Source organism: Eubalaena glacialis, chromosome 4, assembly GCF_028564815.1.
Source record: "Eubalaena glacialis isolate mEubGla1 chromosome 4, mEubGla1.1.hap2.+ XY, whole genome shotgun sequence".
Taxonomy (NCBI): Eukaryota; Metazoa; Chordata; class Mammalia; order Artiodactyla; family Balaenidae; genus Eubalaena; species Eubalaena glacialis.
The window spans coordinates 83,704,878-83,727,432 of record NC_083719.1 but is presented as its reverse complement, the minus strand read 5'-3'; the positions used below and the strand labels follow the sequence as shown (position 1 = coordinate 83,727,432).

General features: G+C 36.8%; 1 protein-coding gene across 8 annotated transcripts in view; it reads right to left on the bottom strand.

Moving 5' to 3' along the window:
- Positions 1-22,555, bottom strand: part of PAM (peptidylglycine alpha-amidating monooxygenase) — a 280,534-nt gene that overhangs the window by 149,563 nt on the left and 108,416 nt on the right. For all 8 annotated transcript variants that reach the window (XM_061189486.1, XM_061189489.1, XM_061189490.1 and 5 more), the window contains 2 exons: positions 2,069-2,513; positions 997-1,117 (listed from right to left, as the gene is read on the bottom strand). In XM_061189486.1, coding sequence (XP_061045469.1) covers positions 997-1,117; positions 2,069-2,157 — 210 coding nt within the window. In that variant the 5' untranslated portion in view covers positions 2,158-2,513. The remainder of the gene's footprint in view (positions 1-996; positions 1,118-2,068; positions 2,514-22,555) is intronic.

Sequence of the window (22,555 nt, the reverse complement as noted above, 5' to 3'; positions counted from 1 at the left end):
TCAATCCTCAGTCCTTCAAAAAGACCACGTGTATTTTCTTAGAGCTTCCGAATGTCAATTTCAAAAGAATTCTCCCCAATACCTAGAATACCTGTATTTTCTCAGTACTTTAAAACAGAAGAAAGAAAAGAAAAATAGAATGTTGTTATCTGCAACAATGAGTCATCAGCCACTGCAGCTCTACAACACCCAGGTCTTCCCCTGTCTCTGCAGCCCTTCAGAAGAGGAAGACTATTTTTTAATGACGCACATAAATCCCTGCACTACCTGGCTGAAAAGCATAATTAATTCTGGCCTTTTTATGCTTAATGAAACACGTTGCTCACATGACAGCAGTGGGTTTGAGCTTCCTGTGTATACCTAAAATAGGGAAAGCCCTAGCAACAACCCAGTTCTACTCAAAACGCTGTGTAAGTCACAGTGGTATGAATTCTGCTACTACTTCAAAATATATCTCTTATGACAAGCAAATCACGCTAAAGAAAACTCACAGTCAACCACCTGCATGAACAGTTTTTTTTAAACTTTTAAAAGTGTGGAATGTTTTATTTTTCGAATTCTTGGCAGTAAACACATGCTTTTATTTCTCAACTTGTGGCTGCGATAGAAGGGTATTTAAACAACCTAATCTCTTAGATGCAGCTGCTCAATATCATTTCCCTTTATTAGAATAATTTTTCATATTTTAATATACACTTACATGCTGCATTACGAAGGCTATTACTCCACTGAGAATTTCAAAACAAATTTTCAAGGTTACATTTCAAAACACAAATAATATGGGGAAACTTTTTAGAAAGAAATTTAACTGAAAGATTTACCTTAAAAATTTTACTCCTCTTTATAATATTCAATTATTCTAGCCCTATTTGAGGAGTCCTGAAAGCAAATGCCTACTTTTCAAACACGTTACTACTGCTGTAAATGCAGTTTCTTTGCTTTAATTATAGATTGTATACAGAACATGCGAATAATGAAATACAGAATTCCTCTCACCTGTTTGGGTGTAACCCCAGGCATGCGAATATCCAATGCAAAATCTGATGAATCAACAGGAATTACTGGTCTGGTGGTACCAAGACATTCATTAGAAAATGATCTGGTAGTTTCTTTAAACCTGAAAAAAGAAGACAATTTCAATATCCTTGAACATAATGGTATCTTACCTGGATGTGAGAAAGGGAAAAAAAAACGAATTCTATGACTAAAGATTGTTGATTTAGACCCAATGAAAAGATGTAATAACCACATAACATTCTATAATAGTCTCAGAACTGCATTGTATATAGTTCAAGAGCAATATATACCCAACTTGAGAGCAAAATATAATCAAAGCAACCTAGCAGCCTACATTTAAAACTTAATTCAATAAAAATTTGTCAAATATACATTTGTTTCTAGTTAATGAAAGTACAGTATAAATAAATTATAATTATCACAGGCCTGTCAATCCTCTAATGGCAGAAATATTAACTACAAGCCAGTAAGTGACTATTTTATGAATGTCCAGTATTACTAGTCAGCAACAAAAAACCAACAGTAATATTGCTAGGAGGTGGAGTTTTATGGGGGTGGGGGGAAGATTGTGATGTGAATTACAAATGTACAGGTGCATAAATATTTAACATGGTAATTATGAGGCGCGTGTATACAGCTCAATGTTTCCTCGTGGAGCTATTACAGTCCATGATCTGCTTCTCCCCACCAGTTACCTACCTTTATATTTTATTCTTCGGGCTGTTATAAACATGAAGGCATTCAAGTCTAAACGACTATATTGTAGTTTCTGAAATATCTCCCCAAGAGGGAGTGATTAGTATTGGAGATCACAACTTCTAAGTGGAGTTTTGAAAGCCAGTGCAGCTTGGCTACAAAACAGTGGGCTTTTTCTGCAAGGGGGACTTTTACAAGAAGTTACTGTGCTAAAACTCCAAGTGATTCCAGCAGTTAATCAACCATGTATATTTCTCCAACACTCCGGTTCATAAGTGATTACATTTTTCAGCAGCATAACAGAAACCATCCAAACAACATTTCGCCTGTTTAAAAACAAAAAACAAACACCCACCTCTTAAAGACAGAAAGTGGGCTTCTGAAACCCAAACAGCTGCTTTGAAAAACAAGGAGGAGAACTAGCAGGCGACGAAAGCCAGCCATGGCCACGCCGCTCCGGCCCCGCCGGGAGGACCCGGCAGCGCAGCGCTGGGCTGGGGCCGGCGGTCGGGCAGCGGCGCCGCCAGCAGCCGCTACTTCATGGCCGGGGCGCGGCGGGCGTCCGGCGGCGGCCACACACCATCTGCCTGCGAGAGCTGCGAGGTGTCTGGATCAAGAGCCGCAGGCAGAACCCCGTAGGAAGGCGGTACTTTTGTCGGGTCCGCGAGCGGAAGCTCTCCTCCCTTCAGAGCTGCTCTCTGCCCTGGTGCTGGGGCTAGACGTGAGTGTTCCTTATCACTCGGGGATGACAGGGACTGTGAGGGATATCACACAAACCCGCGTCAGTCATCATTCAGAACCTGCAAAAATAGAAGCAGATAATGGATGACTAACACGTTACAAGGTTTGTGCTCAGCAAATCCCAGCTGAGGTTCTTCAATACATTAGTAGTTGCACGAGCTTGAGCCCAAGCCTGGTGAAAATGCTGGTCTGTTGATCTCCCTCCCCCAAGACCAGCCCCCAAGATTTCAAAAACCCCCAAAGCCCCTGTTCTGCCTTTTCCTCTTTCCTCCTCCCTCACACCCACTCTCTCCTTTTCTCTCCTACTTCTTTACCCCTTTTACCTCACATCCACCCCGGGCTCGGGATTTCTTCTCCTTACTGCCTATGTCACTCCCTTCTATTATCAAAAATGCACTTAATACCTCTGCTGAATGTAAACAAAGATACTCACACAAATGATAGGCTAAGGCACAAGAAAAGGAAAAAAAGAAACTAAGGCACAGACAAAGCACTTGGATACAACAGTAATCAGAAAGAAAAAGACTTTGAGAACAAAGGCATGTTTACATATATGCATCACAGAGCTATAGATCGAAGGAGAAAGATACCCTCGGCCAAGAATGATCACCACAGAAGTAATCGCTGAAGTTCTCAGAATTACTTTAAAACAAATCAAAAATCTATAGCTAACACAATATATGAAATGTAAGCACCTACTAAAAAATCCTGCATCTAATATACCAAGTAATAATTCCTTACTTATTAGGCATGCCTCCCAAAAGATATTCTTTCCTGAATAAGGTTTGGAGACTTACAATGCAATGCAATTAGAAGCAGTAAGGAGAATCTCAGCTGGCTCCCACATGAATTTTATATACAAAGGATATGATCAAAACCTTTACATTAATATAAATGACAGGCCATACGGAACTAATGCAACATCTCAACATTTTGTCAAGAGGACTCAACTAGGCTAAATTTTAAAATATGTGCGTTTAGACTTTACTCTTGTTTTGAATATATTTCAGACTATGTATCAAGTATGTACATTTTAGCAAGGTATTATTTTAAAATGTATCATTCACAATATAAAAATACATTCAAAGGAAAAGATGTCTTAAAGTTCTATTTTAATCACTAATTATAAACATGATTTGGTGAATCACAAATAAATCCATTGGCCAGATGAATAACGGTAAGAAGGAAAAATCAGTAAGATCTTTAGAAGTGCTCCACAATAATAAGTTAGCCTCTAAATCATCCTCTGGAAATCACAAGATACTGAAGCTAATCTAAACAAAACAAAACAAAAAATCAAACAAAAACTAAGCTAAAACAAACAAAGTATGACCTAAACTTTAAATCAGAAGAGTTCATGGTCATTGCTTTCTAGAAGAAACATACCTTACACCAAATATAAATAAAACATGATTGAATATCCAACCTATCCAAGGATGCTTGAGGCTCACCAGCAACCAAGGACCACAGTTAATTTACACAAGCAATGACATTTTTAAAAGACTGATGATATTTGTTTGAACTTTCTCTTTGGCTTGCTATGTGAGCTTTCAGAACAAAAGCCTTTAGCTTTGTCTGAATCCTGTGGGTAAAGGAAAGAACTTACGGGGGAAGAGAAACAACTGGCCTGAAGGCTATGCTATTGCTTTTGTTTACAACAAAATATAATCCTGTAAAATGACAATGCTTAACATTCCCTGAAGTTCTTCTTTTTCTTTAAATATATGTGAAGAAGGGATTATATTTTATTATTTCATGCAGAACAGGATTCAAGGACAGTCCTTCTTCTAGTTGGCAGGGAGATTTGGTATTACACAAACACTTGAAAACAAATTTAGTATTAAAATTCTCTAACAGGAACACACCCTTAAGTACTAGTCTTTGAAAAAAATTCCACTTATCCCTCTGATTGATTTTATTACCTTTGATGTCCCTGAACCGCCCACTAAAAGAAAAGGGAACTGAAGTTGTGGGTAAAAGCAAAGTTGCTATTTGTAGCCATGAACAGAACAAAAAAGGTCTTATAGAAATGAAAGCTAATTATGCTTTTTGCTTCTTGATGCCTTGTAAACTAAAGACAAAATACAAATCATCATATGAAAAAAAATCATGTCTAATCATTTCATTTATTTTACAATGACTGATAATTGAGGAATATATGTGTGTGTGTATGTATGTGTGTATATATATAATATTCAAATCTTAGTATTCTTGTTTAGGATAAAAAAATTCAACATAGATTTCCTTGAGATAATTCAAAAAAACATACTTAATTTCATATTTTGTACAAAGTATTATATTTTGGAGTTTTATAAAATGAATAAAAGTAAAAGAGAATGTAGTCTATTAAGGGAGCTCCTCATCTTCTCACAGGTAATATAAGGTATGTTTAGAATGTATTATTCCTGTGAGAGTACTATAAAAGGGGCTCAGGGAATTTTGAGGAGGGAAAGATCATTTCAATCTTCAAGAGGAGGGTAAGAAAAAAGAGAAAGGTAAAGCAGTCTTCAGTGGAAGAGGTGGTTCTGAGCAAGAGCTTGAGTGTGGTTGGGTTTCCGCTGTGAGAGACAAAGAGTGTGTATTCCAAGTGCAGGGCACGGGAGCCCACATGGGGAGCAGAGAATGTTTGAGAAACGAGTAATAAAGGTTCTGCCTCCTAGACTCAAGCTGCAGACCCAGATTTACTATTTTATTTGTAATACAAAGCAAATATTCTGTTTATACATTATAAATTCTTAGTAAGAATGATGTATAGTTTATACCTGTACAAATATTAATTCCAGGAGCAGTACTATTATGTAGTAAGTACAGCCTAGTACAGAGGACCATAAAACTCATTTGGCTTTTACAAAGTGAGCAGTCCATTCTTTTCCATTTTTATTTGAAAAAAGAAAAAAACCCAAAAAGATAGTTTAAATTTGTAATTGATCAAAGAATCAAATAAATATATTGGCCATTCACTTATCGATTCATTTATCAACAAGAAAGAACGATTATAACATTGAGGATGACAGCTTGTAAACTGAAGAAAAACTGCCTGGACTCCTGGCTCCACCATTGACTAGCCCTGTGAAACTGGGCAAGTACTTAGCCTCTCTTTGCCTCAATTTTCTCATCTGCAAAATGGAAATAATCCTACCACCTATCTCATAGGCTTGTTACAAGGAATAAATGAATTCATATCCTTAGAACAACGCCAGACACATAATAAATGTTTGCTTTTACTGTTGCTGTAACAAATATTTACTGAATGCCTAGGACTATCTTAATGCTGGGAATGGTGATAATCAAGACAGATAAAGTTTCCACTCTTATAGAGATTACTTTCTAGTGGGGGAAAAAACAAATGAAAATAATGACCAAATTATTGATTTCATTTTCTTTCAAGGAGATTTTATGTGGTTTCCTACAATGACTTATGATTAAACTGATTAAAGAATGCATATCCATTTACTTAGAAATTCAAGTCTAGGAATTTGTTCTTGGGCAAAAACAGAACAAGGGCACAAACATGTTTATGAGGATATTTACTAACATTGTTTATAATAACATATAACTGGATGTTCATAATAGCAAAGAATTGGAATCAATTTAAATGCCATCAATAAGAGATTGGTAAAATTTGGGGGGTGGTACTATACATCCCTTAAAAAAGGATAGGTGGGTCTATTTTTATAGGCGAGGTCATATTCCATGACACATTGTTTTCTTTTTATGTAATTTTAAAAAATGTTTAAACAATCTCAAACTTGTAGAAATGTTGCAAGTACAGTACAAAAAACTTTTTTTTCTTTAACCATTTGAGAGTAACCAATTGCTGACCTGATGTCTCATCACCCCTGAATTCTTTAGTGTGTAATTCCTAAAGTATATCTACTATATAACCACAATACAATCATCAAAATAAAAATATTCACATTGACACATTACTATCATCTAATCCTCAGTCTCCAAACTTTGCCAGCTGTCCCAATAGTATCCCTTATAGCAAAAGAATCAAGTTCAGAATGGACAATTGCATGTAAAGTTGTCACGTCTCTATTTAGTCTCCTTCACTCCAGGACAGTTTCTGTCTTTAACTTTTATGCCCTTGACTCTATTGAAGATTGCAGGCCAGTTATTTTGCAGAATGCCTCTCAATTAGTGTTTGTTTTCTGCTTATTAGGACTAGATTCAGGTTGTGCATCTCTGGCAGGAATATCACAGAAGTAACGCTGTGTTCTTTTCACTGCATCTGTATTAGTTGCCCATAGCTGCATATCAAATTACTCCAAAACTTAATAGTTGAAAACAATAAACATTCTCTTGCATAGTTTCTGTGCATCGGGTAAAGAAGTAGCTTAGCTGGGTGATTCTCTCATGAGGTTTCAAGCAAGATGTTGGCAAAGGCTGCAGTCATCTGAAGGCTTGACTGGGGCTCGAGAATTTGCTTGCATGATGGCTCACTCACAAGGCTGGCAAGTTAGTGCTGGCTATTGGCAAAAACAACATCTCCTCACTATGTGGCCCTCTCTCTAGGGCTGCTTGAATGTCTTTACAACATGGCAGCTGGCTTCTCCCAAAGTAAGCAATATTTTTGGGGACTAAGCATCAGAAGTCACATACCATCACTTCTATAATATGCTATCCATTACACAAGTCGGCCAAACTCAGCATGGATGAAGACTACCCCAGGGCATGAATACTAGGAGATGAGAAGCCGGCTACCACAGCATCTTATTAGGTGGCTTGCAATTTTGATTTGTGCCACTACTGATGATGTTAACTTTGATCATATAATTAAGGTGACATCTTCCAGGCTTTTCCACAGTAAAGTTACCATTTTTCCCTTTTTAATTAATATTTTTTGGTGGAGAGGTTATTTATTGACTTATAAATATTCCATTTCTCATCAAACTTTCATTTTATTCATTTATTTATTATACCATAATGGACGCAAAGTTTCTTATTTTATTCAGTGGGTTTTAATCTGTTACTAACTTTATTTACTTCACTTACTTTGATGCTCAAATTATCTCAGTTGTGACTCCTTTAAGCTAGCTTTTGTGTCCTTTTGACATGTCCCATCATCCTTTGAGCACTTCCTTGCTTTTTGTGTCCTCTCTCCTCTGGGCTCAAAATCCTCCACCAGGCCTTGCTTTTTGTGTTTTTCATTCCACTTGGCCTTTGCTGACACCTTACACTGGGCTGCCTACACACATGGATGCCCTCCTCACCCTGCTTGGGCCATGACATCACATGCCAGGCCACCCGTCCTGAACGCCTACCTTGCTCTGCCCCACATAGCAGCTCTAGGACTGAGTTTTTCAGGAACAGAAAAGAAAGACATTAACTTTAAAAAATCAAATTATAGAACAGTATACACATGTATTTAAAATTCTGAAGTAATATAACTCAATTAGATTTCCAATGGTCTTCAATGGGAATAGATTAAAAAAAAAAACAACAGAGAGGGGGATGTTCACTGTCCATTTATATGCTTTTGCAGTCTTTTAACTTTCACAAGCTTATATTACTTTTGTAACCAGAAGAAAATAGGGATATTTATACACATACATATTTATATTTAAAATACTGAATGTGATTCCACAGATTTCAATTTATGTGTTAATTTCTATCTGAGTTTAGGTTGTGTTTTGACATATAACTAACTCTCCTTCTTTTCCTTGTCAAGAACTTTACAAACTAAATTTTATGGTAGTTATAGCTGTACTGCAGAGTTCCTCAAGCTCAGCACTAGCAACATTTTGAGCTGAATAATTCTCTGTTGCAGAGACTGTCTTGTTCATCACAAGATGTCTAGCAGCATCTGTGGACTCTACCCACTAGATTCCAGTTGCACTCCCTGCAGTGTGACAACCAAAAATGTCTCCAGACATTGCCAAATATCTTCTAGAAGGTCAAATCAAAAATCGCCCTTGTTGAAAACTGCTGTTGTAATATGGTTCATTAGGATAAAGCTTAATTTAAATAAAATGATATAATTACACCTGAATCATTGTAAATCAATTATACTTCAATTTTTTAGGTGATATAATTCCTTCAAATACATATAATGAGATATAAATGGATTTTTTTTGGTTTATAAATTTATTTTTATTTATATTATTTATTTTTTTGGCTGCGTTGGGTCTTCGTTGCTGCATGCGGGCTTCAGTAGCTGTGGCTCGTGGGCTCTAGAGCGCAGGCTCAGTAGTTGTGGTGCACAGACTTAGTTGCTCCGTGGCATGTGGGATCTTCCCAGACCAGGGCTCGAACCTATGTCCCCTGCATTGGCAAGCTGCGCCACCAGGGAAGCCTCTATAGACTGATTTTTAAAAGTGCTTTCGGGGACTTCCCTGGTGGCGCAGTGGTTGAGAATCCGCCTGCCAAGGCAGGGGGCACAGGTTCGAGCCCTGGTCCGGGAAGATCCCACATGCCACGGAGCAACTAAGCCCGTGCGCCACAACTACTGAGCCTGTGCTCTAGAGCCCACTCGCCACAACTACTGATCTCACGTGCCACAACTACTGAAGCCCACGCACCTAGAGCCTGTGCTCCACAACAAGAGAAACACCGCAATGAGAAGCCCGCGCACCGCAATGAAGAGTAGCCCCTGCTCGCCACAACTAGAGAAAGCCCACGCGCAGCAACAAAGACCCAACGCAACCAAAAAAATAAATAAAATTAAAAAAAAAAGATTCCACGTTAAAAATAAATAAATAAATAAATGAGTAAAAAGTGCTTGCAGGGCTTCCCTGGTGGCGCAGTGGTTGAGAGTCTGCCTGCCAATGCAGGGGACACGGGTTCGAGCCCTGGTCTGGGAAGATCCCACATGCCGTGGAGCAACTGGGCCCGTGAGCCACAATTACTGAGCCTCCGCGTCTGGAGCCTGTGCTCCGCAACAAGAGAGGCCGCGATAGTCAGAGGCCCGCGCACTGCGATGAAGAGTGGCCCCCACTTGCCGCAACTAGAGAAAGCCCTCGCACAGAAACGAAGACCCAACACAGCCATAAAGAAAGAAAGTCTTTAAAAAAAAAAAAAAAAGTGCTTGCAAATATGGAACTTCTAAAGAATGGGAAAAGAATATTCATAACAGCAAGTAACACTTATCGACTTATACGCCAGGTGTTGACCTTATGCGTTATTATCTCACTGAATTCTTATGATTTTTAAGTACCAGTTATTATTCCCATTTTATAGATAACAGATCTAAAGCTTAGGAAAATTAATTAACTTGCTCTGGTTACACAACAGTAGAGTAGGGATTTAAATCCTGGCTTGCAGCCTCCAGAATCTATCCTCTTAAAGCATATTCCTCAACATAAAACAAATTCTCTACATTCTTAGGGGATGTTTTCTTCAAGCTCAACAAAAAGCAAATCCTCTGAATATCATTTTATTGTGAAGTAACAACAGCCAATGTTATCGAGCAATTACTATATGCCAGGCACTGTACTAATAAGCACTATATATAGATTAGTTCATCTGAATCCTTACAGCAACTCTATGAAGTTTGTACCATTATCGTTCCCACTTTACTGAAGTGAAAACTGGACACACAGAGTATTGGTAACTTGCCTACGGAACACAGCCAAAATATAAACACAGGCAATCTGATGTCACAGTTAAAGCCCTCACCTACTCAGCAATAAATGTAACCTAGTCTCTTTTTTCATTCATATATTAGGAAGCATTAACATTTCCTCTACAACCTTACAAACATAACTCATTTAGCTAACTCAGAAAGAACAAATTGAAGATCTATGACAAGGGTCTAAATCTAGTCCCCAAAGTAGATTTTGTTTGGCTTGCAAGAATTTTTCCTAACTCTTCCCTTGAATTTGAATTCTGAGTAAACATTTCAAAAGGAAAAGATTTCACATAAAAAGTGTCTCTTGAAGAGTTGTAAAAAATCTGGCATCACTGGACCCATATCTCCACATGGGAACAATTAGTCCCCTCTGCTCCCTATGTATTCCCAGATCCTGAGGCCAAGGGTACTTGTTTTAACTGACACTCAACACTGAGGTGCAGTTTTGTCTGCCCAATTGTTTAGTTGTCGTTTTTTACATCTGGCCAGTTTTTCTCATTAACATTACTAGCTATACCCTAAAGTCATTTGTGTTGTGACCCCAGAGGTGCACCCTTTCTTTATGTAAGAAGGTAAACTTCACCCCACACATAGCATAGCGTTTGCCACACTCAGATATACTAAGTTGCTACTTCTTCTCTTTCCTTTTCTCTTCTTTCCTTTCCTTTCCTTTCCTTCCTTTCTTTATTTTTTAAGGCTCTCTTTTAGCAAGGCACACGAAATTGAATGGCATTTTCTGCACGTGGGTTTGTTTGGGATTCATCTCGTCTAACAGGTAGTCAATTTGAAGTATTCTTCCCTTGTAAGTCAAAATTGGCTGGGTACCTATTAGGATATATAATGTTAAACAATCTCAGGGGTACCATTCAGCATATGATTCTACTGCAATAAGAACTTGCCAACGGTAACACATTTTATTTATTTATTTTTTTGGTTGCCATGATCCGTACCAGATGGCCTTTAAATATGTCCATTAGTCAACAAATTGCTCAGTCCTGTAAATATTTCTGTGGGGGAAAAAACAAGAGACATTATTCTTAATTAAGTTTCTCAACTTTGACTAATTCAAATGTTACTTCATAACACATGAATCTAAATTCAGTGCTAGCATATTTTAATGTAAGATAAAACAGATCCCTGTGTTCCAATCAGCACACATCCTCTCGTTCTAAGGATGCACTGCAAGTTCTCAAGAGACTAGTGCACTGCACAGGAGAGCATTAAGTTACTGATGATGTCAGAGAGGTAGAACGGCTCCTTTGCATGTGACTCATTTACCCACCAGTATCTTTTTTAATTTATAAACGTGACAAAGAATTCAGTTTCATAAGTAGAGCACAAAACACTTCTGCAGCTATAGCTGCCTTCTCCTTTAAATATTCTTGTTGAGTTGGGGGCGCAGGCCACGAGCCTGGTCCTGCAGTCATTTAGCAAGGTGGGGATTTCTGTCCTAACTCATGGAGCAAGTCAGAGATGAGGGCCTGAACTTATAGGCTATCTCTATAATATGCCAATTCAAAAATTAATAAACTCTCTTCTTCCTCTTCAGTGAAGTTTTTGAGGAACTGGTTTGAAACTAATATCCAAGACTTGACTAAATTTCAAAAGTCTGTTTGTTTTTTTTTTTAATGAAGTATGAATCACTGGCTGATTTAAGTACTGAAAGATCTTTCCATTACCTTTGTAATGCTTCCTTTGTGGGTCTGTGCATTATTATTTTCTGCTATTTTCAAGAGGAAGTTGTTATAGAATGAAGGATGGAAGGGTGCCACACTTAAGAGCAAATATTCAGTGCCAGGCACTGGGCTTGGATGGATGTGGTCACAAGGCGGGGATCTGCCTTTCCTTCCGTCTTTCTTGCAACTAATCAACATATTTTTTAATGAGATGTCCTCTTTTGTAGGGATTTTTTTTTCCTGTTTATACTTCCACATCCTTAGGCAGAGTTATTCCCGAAGCATTTCAATACATATTTTGTTAAATGCCTCCCTATGACTTCAGAGGCAGGAGTTATTAACTACACATGAACGTGGCTCAGATCCAGAACATGCAGTTACAAAATAAATATCCTCTTTCTTGATAAGTAAAATCTACAGGAAATGTCTAGATTTTCACTCCAAAATTACACTGAACTTTATCTTTTGTGTCGTGTGTTGTTCACATAGAAGCATTTTCTCCCATAGCAGAATCAAATTTTCAAGTGATTCTTATGTTTTCCATTTCAAATGTTCAAATACTTACAGTAAAATGCCCATAAACATACCCTTTGCTATAATAAAAGTTTTGGTATCCTTGTCTTTAAGCCTCTCAGCTGTATAATTATAGTACTTAAAGTGGAATCTACAATCATATAATGTTATTGTATAATTGAAAAACTTATGGGAAATTTTCCTAAAGATCATGAAAGAATGTTAAAACATTCTCTCATTTATATAATTCTGTTCAACTGAGTTTACAGTAACCTAGAGGGCTTCTATAAAATATACACTATACACTGCCCCCTCAATCCATCTCAACTATATAATTTGAAAGCCATTAACAAAAGAAACACAGTTGCTTAAAAACATTTTAATGTTTTTTATTTTGGGGTATACAAGCTATACTAAAATACAGCTTAATCATAACAAGACTATTTGAATTTTTAAATATGCAATTCAGCATTGAAAGAAGTACGATGTACTGAGTAGCTTATATTCAAATATTTTAACTTCTCATCTATAATAATAACAGTTTTCTTTGATCAGTGTCCCCAAACTCCCCATGAACTATCAATTCAGAGCTTCATAATTTTCTTCTGGCTCAAAAGGATCAAAGCATTCTTATGTTTGCTAGAAGTCTCTGATACTGCTGCACAAACAGGTGGTGAATTTATTTCATAGTTATTAAACTGTTTCTTGCTGTCTTGAGCTTAGGAAGAAGTGGTTTATTTTAACAAGGTGCTTACAGACTGGCTTTCCCTTCCTCAGTTTTTAATCTTCTTTACAAGGTTTCCCACAGTGATGTGCACTACACCCTGGAAATGAAATAAGAGCTGAAAAAAAGATGAGGGCCATGATCGTCTGGGTGTGAGAGAACACACTGGATGCCGTCCACGTCATATCACTCCAAGGAAGTGAGGTCCAAGCATGCCCAGTAGATCTTGCTCACCTTCTATCTCCATTACTGAAGTTATATGACCTAACCTTGAGTTTTATCATTAAAAAAAGTAGAATTTTTAAAAACAATTATCATCGAAGAGTTAGGGGGAAAAAAGCATTGAAACCCCCAAATTTAAACACTCTTTCTAACATTAAAAGTAAGAGCAAAAACAGTAATTCTATACATGATACAAAGGATCATGAGAGATTACTACAAGCAACTATATGCCAATAAAATGGACAACATGGAAGAAATGGACAAATTCTTAGAAAAGCACAACCTTCCAAGACTGAACCAGGAAGAAATAGAAAATATAAACAGACCAATCACAAGCACTGAAATTGAAACTGTGATTAAAAATCTTCCAACAAACAAAAGCCCAAGACCAGATGGCTTCACGGGCGACTTCTATCAAACATTTAGAGAAGAGCTAACACCTATCCTTCTCAAACTCTTCCAAAATATAGCAGAGAGAGGAACACTCCCAAACTCATTCTATGAGGCCACCATCACCCTGATACCAAAACCAGACAAAGACCTCACAGAAAAAGAAAACTACAGGCCAATATCACTGATGAACATAGATGCAAAAATCCTCAACAAAATACTAGCAAACAGAATCCAACAGCACATTAAACGGATCATACACCATGATCAAGTGGGGTTTATCCCAGGAATGCAAGGATTCTTCAATATACGCAAATCAATTAATGTGATACACCATATTAACAAATTGAAGGATAAAAACCATATGATAACCTCAATAGATGTAGAAAAAGCTTTTGACAAAATTCAACACCCATTTATGATAAAATCCCTCCAGAAAGTAGGCATAGAGGGAATTTACCTCAACATAATAAAGGCCATATATGACAAACCCACAGCCAACATCATTCTCAATGGTGAAAAACTGAAACCATTTCCTCTAAGATCAGGAACAAGACAAGGTTGCCCACTCTCACCACTATTATTCAACATAGTTTTGGAAGTTTTAGCCACAGCAATCAGAGAAGAAAAAGAAACAAAAGGAATCCAAATCGGAAAAAAAGAAGTAAAACTGTCACTGTTTACAGATGACATGATACTATATGTAGAGAATTCTAAAGATGCCACCAGAAAACTACTAGAAATAATCAATGAATTTGGTAGAGTAGCGGGACACAAAATTAATGCACAGAAATCTCTTGCATTCCTATACACTAATGATGAAAAATCTGAAAGAGAAATTATGGAAACACTCCCATTTACCACTGCAACAAAAAGAATCAAATACCTAGGAACAAACCTACCTAAGGAGACAAAAGACCTGTATGCAGAAAACTATAAGACACTGATGAAAGAAATTAAAGATGATACCAACAGATGGAGAGATATACCATGTTCTTGGATTGGAAGAATCCACATTGTGAAAATGACTATACTACCCAAAGCAATCTACAGATTCAACGCAATCCCTATCAAACTACCAATGGCATTTTTCACAGAACTAGAACAAAAAATTTCACAATTTGTATGGAAACACAAAAGATCCTGAATAGCCAAAGCAACCTTGGGAAAGAAAAACGGAGCTGGAGGAATCAGGCTCCCGGACTTTAGACTATGCTACAAAGCTACAGTAATCGAGACAGTATGATACTGGCACAAAAACAGAAATATAGATCAATGGAACAGGATAGAAAGCCCAGAGATAAACCCAAGCCACCTATGGTCAACTAATCTATGACAATGGAGGCAAGGATATACAATGGAGAAAAGACAGTCTCTTCAATAAGTGGTGCTGGGAAAACTGGACAGCTACATGTAAAAGAATGAAATTAGAACACTCCCTAACACCATACACAAAAATAAACTCAAAATGGATTAAAGACCTAAATGTAAGGCCAGACACTATCAAACTCTTAGAGGAAAACATAGGCAGAACACTCTTGACATAAATCACAGCAAGATCTTTTTTGACCCACCTCCTAGAGAAATGGAAATAAAAACAAAAATAAACAAATGGGACCTAATGACACTTAAAAGCATTTGCACAGCAAAGGAAACCATAAACAAGATGAAAAGACAACCCTTAGAATGGGAGAAAATATTTGCAAATGAAGCAACTGACAAAGGATTAGTCTCCAAAATATACAAGCAGCTCATGCAGCTCAATATCAAAAAAGCAAACAACTCAATCCAAAAATGGGCAGAAGACCTAAATAGACATTTCTCCAAAGAATATATACAGATTGCCAACAAACACAAGAAAGGATGCTCAACATCACTCATCATTAGAGAAATGCAAATCAGAACTACAATGAGGTATCACCTCACACCGGTCAGAATGGCCATCATCAAAAAGTCTACAAACAATAAATGCTGGAGAGGGTGTGGAGAAAAGGGAACCCTCTTGCACTGTTGGTGGGAATGTAAATTGATACAACCACTATGGAGAACAGTATGGAGGTTCCTTAAAAAACTAAAAATAGAACTCCCATATGACCCAGCAATCCCACTACTGGGCATATACCCTGAGAAAACCATAATTCAAAAAGAGTCATGTACCACAATATTCATTGCAGCACTATTTACAATAGCCCGGTCATGGAAACAACCTAAGTGTCCATCAACAGATGAATGGATAAAGAAGATGTGGCACATATATACAATGGAATATTACTCAGCCATAAAAAGAAACGAAACTGAGTCATTTGTAGTGAGGTGAATGGACCTAGAGTCTGTCATACAGCGTGAAGTAAGTCAGAAAGAGAAAAACAAATACCGTATGCTAACACATATATATGGAATCTAAAAAGAAAAAGAAAAATGGTTCTGAAGAACCTAGGGGCAGGACAGGAATAAAGACGCAGACATAAAGAATGGAATTTAGGACACGGGGTGGGGGGGGGAAGGGTAAGCTGGGACAAAGTGAGAGAGTGGCATGGACATATATACACAACCAAATATAAAATAGATAGCTAGTGGGAAGCAACCGCATAGCACAGGGAGACCAGCTCGGTGCTTTGTGACCACCTAGAGGGGTGGGATAGGGAGGGTGGGAGGGAGACGCAAGAGGGAGGGGATATGGGGATATATGTATATGTATAGCTGACTCACTTTGTTATACAGAAGAAACTAACACAACAATGTAAAGCAATTATACTCCAATAACGATGTTAAAAAAATACAATAAAAAACAAAAAAACAGTAATTCTGTCATTCAGCAAAAATAGAACTAAAATCTTAACCTATATCATTTGAAATATGTGCCACTAATCAGGAATAACAATTTATGTTTCAAGGGAATTACCACTGTTACGTCAAGATTATTAGGAAATATTTACTGGGTACCGGCACTGACAGGTATTTTATGTCATGGCTCAAGTTTGTGTTGCACGACTTAAGGAAACTATATAGAGGCAGATTTGTAGAACCAACAGCCCAAAGAAATTAGCAGTGGAGGTAAATAACACGCATTCATATTCCAAAAGCAGTTAGACATTTTCTTAGAACAAACAAATATAAAATGGTAGACCCAACTAGGTGTTTGGGATTTAAATAAGACAAACGGATTCTTATTAGTAATACTTGCCTACCTCTTTATAGTAGTATTGACAAGAAATGTAACTTATTGTTGCTAAAGCATTTTAAAGATGAAATGTGCTATATGACTACTAAGTACTACACAAGTACTAACTGCTAAATGAGTAATCAGTTTTACTACTCTTTACTTGATCCTACTGAATTTAATATTTATTCCTAAATAGAGGAATTATGTGAATTACCTTATTGGAAGATGATTCTTTTGAAAAACATTTTTTTTAGTTTTTGAAATGGAATTTTTAAAGTCAGTATATATGCATTAATTTTACTTTTTAAAAGTTTTGCTTCCCATTATGATGAATTTCTATTATCCTAAGACTAAATCTCTCAAACAGTGAAGAAGTCATGCAGATACCAAAACTTGGATCATTATACAAGTAACTCATGGCAATGTGTAAAATTCTATTGATAAAGCAAACAATGTACTTTCAGTCCAGTAATTCCACCAAAAGACTGTTACCTCTTTTGAAATGACATATTCCTAAAGATTTGGTAAAAATAGAAACCAAACAGAAAAACAGGACTTAAGCCTTTAAATATACTATTCATAAAAGTACAAAAGGTGTAGATTTAGTAGTGATTATTTATTGTTACTTAAAAATACATCAAGGTCAACATCAAACCTTTTAAAATTCCTTTAACAAAATAAAACTATAAAATAAAGAGTGGTTCCTATAACAGCCCCGAGGTATATCAGAATATCCTTAAAAGAAGCTGGCCATTTTATCTTTCAATATGATTTTCAGGGAAATTTATGTCTCCATCAATGCATTCAAAATTAACGGCCCATGCTTGACCGGCTGGTGATTTCCACTATCATAGTGGCTGGCAGATGACTGCTTCATTGATTCAGGGATGGATACCAACTGGGAAGGCAGCTTCTAGATTGGTCACCCTGGCTTACATCTAGCAAAATACTGTACTGATTACTGCTCTTTTGGCATGGTGGAAATTGTATTCTATTTCATGATTTCTTCATCAATGATTAAAGAAAAGATAAGTTGAATGGCAGAGATGAAAGAATGATATTGTTAAATATGAGTGGAGTTATTCAAACATAATAGAAAAATATGCTTTAAATTATTTGATCAATTAAGTTAAGGTTAAAAAAATAAGGTAAAACTTCTTCCTCCATAAATAATAATATAGCACTAACATATGCTGTCTTTGTTTTAACTAGGCCACAGATTTGTTTTAAGATATTTTAAAAAATACTATTAACCATTTCATTCTGATTTAGCTGAATTAACATTTTAAGATGGCCTACTTTATTTCTTGTTCCTGAAACTTTGTAATTATCTCCTTCTCTTTTTATAAAATATCAAAAATTTTCTTGCTACCAAAGAGGTCAACATCTTTTATCAGTAAGTTTTATCTTAACCAAATGCTAATTTTCAAATCAGAAAAATAAATGGATTAAGCAGTATTAATTTGCCAAAAAGAGAATAAAACTGTGATAAAATTTCCCTTTCATTTTGATATTTAAATCACTATCAGTATTACATTATAATGAGATAAAGGTTCATTAAGGCAGCCTTTGTTATGTAAAAACACAACACACTAGAGGGGAAATTCTTCACTGAGTTACAATTATCCTCCAAGGTATATAGCAAATGAGATATCATTAAAATATTTTAGTTTAATTATGCAATGTGTTCCAATACATAATCAAAATACATATGCACACAACCTAAGCATTTTACTCACTTCTGAAACCTGAATTTTTCTCCTAATGAGAAAGTCAACATTAATAAAATTATAGAAAAATTCTAAGGAGAAGCAATCACACTTTTATGTACATAAAACAGTATTTCCTAAACTAATTGGAGAGGGCATCTGATTACTGAGCAGAATTCTCCCCACACATACAGTTTCAGTTTCTCTCAATCCTACATTCCTATTGCTCCACACCAATCCAATCAGTACATTATTCTGCTTTTTGCTTTCCCCCAAATGAAACCCGATATTTTGAGTCTCCTGTCCCCTCACATTTTCCCCACAAATTAATTTATTTGAATCTGAGACCTAATGGTAGTCAATGGTTACTCCTGCTTTTCTTTCTACCCGTACATTTCTTTTTTCTCTATTCTTCCTATCAAAATTTCCCAAGAGTATGATTTGTGTAGGGCACTGTATCTGCTGTGACAGAGACACACCTCAATCGCCCACAGCTGGGTGGCACAGGAGTACTGTGCACCCAACGGCCATGTGACTTCCTTTAACCAATGAAAGGGGGACAGAAGTGAATTGTGTCCATCCAAGCTGACGTTTCAAAAGCCACTGCTAGTTCACCACGCTCAGTTTTCCTGTTTCCTTCTATGTTACCCGTGTGTCTTCTACTCAGTGACTGGTGATGTTCAGAGAGAGACTACTTCCATCAGCCTGAATCCAAACACTCCCTGAGGAAGGCAGAAGGCAAAAGAAGGAACAGTCCCCCTCACAGGGACTTGAATTTAGAAACTGTGCAAAGATGTACATGAAAAGACCATGTTAAAGCAGAAGAACTAGATAACTCTAATGGGCAAATTTAATTACTTCCCAGCTACTCAGCGGGATGGAGGGTTATGAAGTTTATACGAGTTACAGAGAAAAAAGGTTGTGAATTTCAATATACACTCCCATGCCTACACCTACCCAAGGCATTATGTTTGTGAAAGCCTCATATTCATCTCCACTTAGAAAAAAAGCTCTTTTTTCTTTTTTTTTTTTAAATCCAGTGAGAGTGGAGCATCATCCTACCTGTTCCAACATGACATAATTAATAAATATTAAGCAAATGCATGGGAGCAAGGGATGCAAAGAAATACATCACCCAGTTCTCCAGGGTCTCACAGTAAAGTTTAAGAGAAACTATACATACCAAAGTTGGATATACATAAAGTTTCAGAAAAAGCAAATAAACTTTTTAAAAAGAATTTTTAAATCAAAGTACTGTAGTATGTACACATAGTTAAAAGTCAAATAGTGCTAAGATCCTACAATGAAAACAGCAGTCTTTGCCCAACTACCACAAGTCCTACTCATCACATATAACACTTTGGCACTCTTTTAGCAGACTATTCTGGTATTTACCTTCATTTTTCCAAATGTGTTGATGTTCTCATTTACCAATTCACAGATCTATTCATTATCTACTGACTTCCTACTTTCGTAGATGAGGACTAAGTCTCTTACAGCCCCGTTTCCAATCCCACCAGCTTTCCAAAATACATACCAAAATTTTTAGTAAAATCAATATTTAAATTGTTAAAGCTATATAAACACTGTTTCCCACTGAACCAAGTAACTGTCCTATGATTGTTAACTTTCTTGTATACCTTTTTATTTTTATGGAGTTCAGGAACTAGAGCATGGTTCCCGAACCATGTGTGGAATATCTTTATTTTAGCATCATCCTTCATTGTGTTTGGCTGAATATAGATTTACAAGATGAAAATCACTTCTAAGAATTTAAAAGGTATCACTCCTCTATCTTCTTTCTTATAATCCTGTTGTTGAGAATTCAGGTACCATTCTGATTTTTCATACTTTATTACTAATCTCTCAATACCTCCCCAGTCTGGAAGCTTTAAAATATTTCTCTTTAGCTTTCTGTTCTGAATTTTTACTGATGTTCCCTAATATGAGTCTTTTCTCATTCATTCTCCTGGGCACTGCTCATTCAACTTGCTAGGTCATTTTAATCTAAAGACTTATGAACTACTATATTGATAAATATTCTTAAATATTTCTTTGATAATTTCTTTTCTTCAATAATCTGTTTTTTTTAAAGAACTTTTTCTACTTTCTAGTTTCAACTTTTTCTATTTTCTCTTCCTTTCTACACTGTTTGTTCCAGCTGAGTTCCTTTTTTTCTTTTTTTTTTTTAATTCTCTCTTTCAAGTTAGACATTTCCCTAAGTCCCCCATCAACCTGGGGGTTTTCAGTTCTCTAGAGAAGAGTCACCCATATTCTGAAAGGGTGAAGTATGCTGCTCACGTTCAGGGAGCAGGGCAGGGAGAGGGGGCCAGAGGAGACTCCCACATTATCCCCCGATTTTAGCGCCACACAGCATCCCTACTTTCCATGGCACTGGTATCACCAAGGCTTGAAGCTTCCATGTGGTTTTTGAAGCCGAACAGCTTGATTCTCATGGGTCTTTCCTCTCTAGGGCACTTATATGAAACAGCTCCTGCTGTACTAAGTCTGTTATCAGTCCTCTACTTTCCGCTTTCCGAAGATATATTAATCTCTTACTCGCTGTGGAATCTCTCCTTTATCTTTGCAAGTTTATAACTTTTAAAATTCTTTTACCATCCTTTTTAGAGGGATTTGGGGAGGTCAAGAGATGAAATCATGTACCCAATCTGCCACATTGAACCTGAAGTCCCAGAAATACAATTTTAAAGTGGATTATCTGGAGATTATCTAGTTCAGTTTCCTCATTTAATAGCTGAGGAAAGAAACAAAGGTAGGTTAAATGCTCTGCTCAAAGTTCCTTCTCCAAATTCAGAGCAGAACCAGGGGTAACATGTCTCCTGTCTATCAGTCCAGTGTTTCGTTGACTCCTAACATAATGTCTTTCTAAGAAAAGCATTTTGTTGGCCTTCTGGATGAGAGACAAGAAATACACGACTGAACCATCCATGAATAACATAATTAAAGAGAAAACTAATAACCAGGGGAGTATACACTGAATGCTGTGTGTCAGAAGTAATAAGCAACACACGTTGAGAGAAGGGAAGATCCATGAGGGTTAGGATGATTTCAAAAGGCTCCATGAAGCAGCTGAGATTTGTATTTGATCTTGCGGCAGGAACTCCAGGTAAGGGGCGACTAAGGGCAGTACGTTGGCAGAGGATATATACTGGGAGCAGTGAGGGACTGGTGCCTCACAGACTTTCACCAAGGCTGCTTTCATGAAAGATAGAAACCTCTCCTGCAACGAGTCCCTTTCCCACCCCATGTTCTGACAAGCACTCAGGACACGCAAAACACCAGAATCACAGAATCACTGCTTGCTCTTCTGGACTCTGTCCATCTGTACAAGTGAATAAGATTATGTTGACTCTTACTCTCTGAAGTTTGTATTGTGGAATCAATGGATAGTTTTTCATTTTTTATTAAAGTTACATTATCTGAAAGCCATTTTCAGACTATTCAACCTGAAATTTATGACTCAGCTTCAATACTTCTAGGTATGACACTGTGTTTAAGGACTCAAACAGTAATTATAGGACAAAAATAGGACTAGATGAGGTAGAACTTTAAAAATTCAACTGAAAGCCAGCCAAAACATCCACAATTTGGCACTTTCTTTCTATGTCATATGCCAAAAGAAAGCAGAAAGCAGGAATAAACACTTTTTAACAATCAATAAAAGTTTAAAATAATGTATTCAATACTTATCTCTCTTAGGAAAATAACTAAACGTTTAACTCTAAATAGTAAGACAGTGGTAAAACGCAGCATCACTTATTTTTGTTGTTGGTATTTAAAGGCAGTTTTCATAGCTAAAATATCACTAAACCTCCACTGCTCCCTGACCTTGGCATATACACTGTCTCTTTCAATGGAAAAAGGCTAGTTTCTACTTAATTTCGTCAGCCTAAGTATAAAGGTGTAACTGGATTTTTCACAATAAAACAATGCTTTCAATTAATGAGGCATAAACAAACAAAAAGCACTTACTCTTTGGCAAAACATTTCCATACACTTTCAATTTTTTTGCTTATCTAATGCCATTGAAATTGTAGGAATATTTAGAGATTTTAAATATGTGTGCTTTAACCATTTGTTCAGAATTGCAGTGGGAGGACTTCCCTGGTG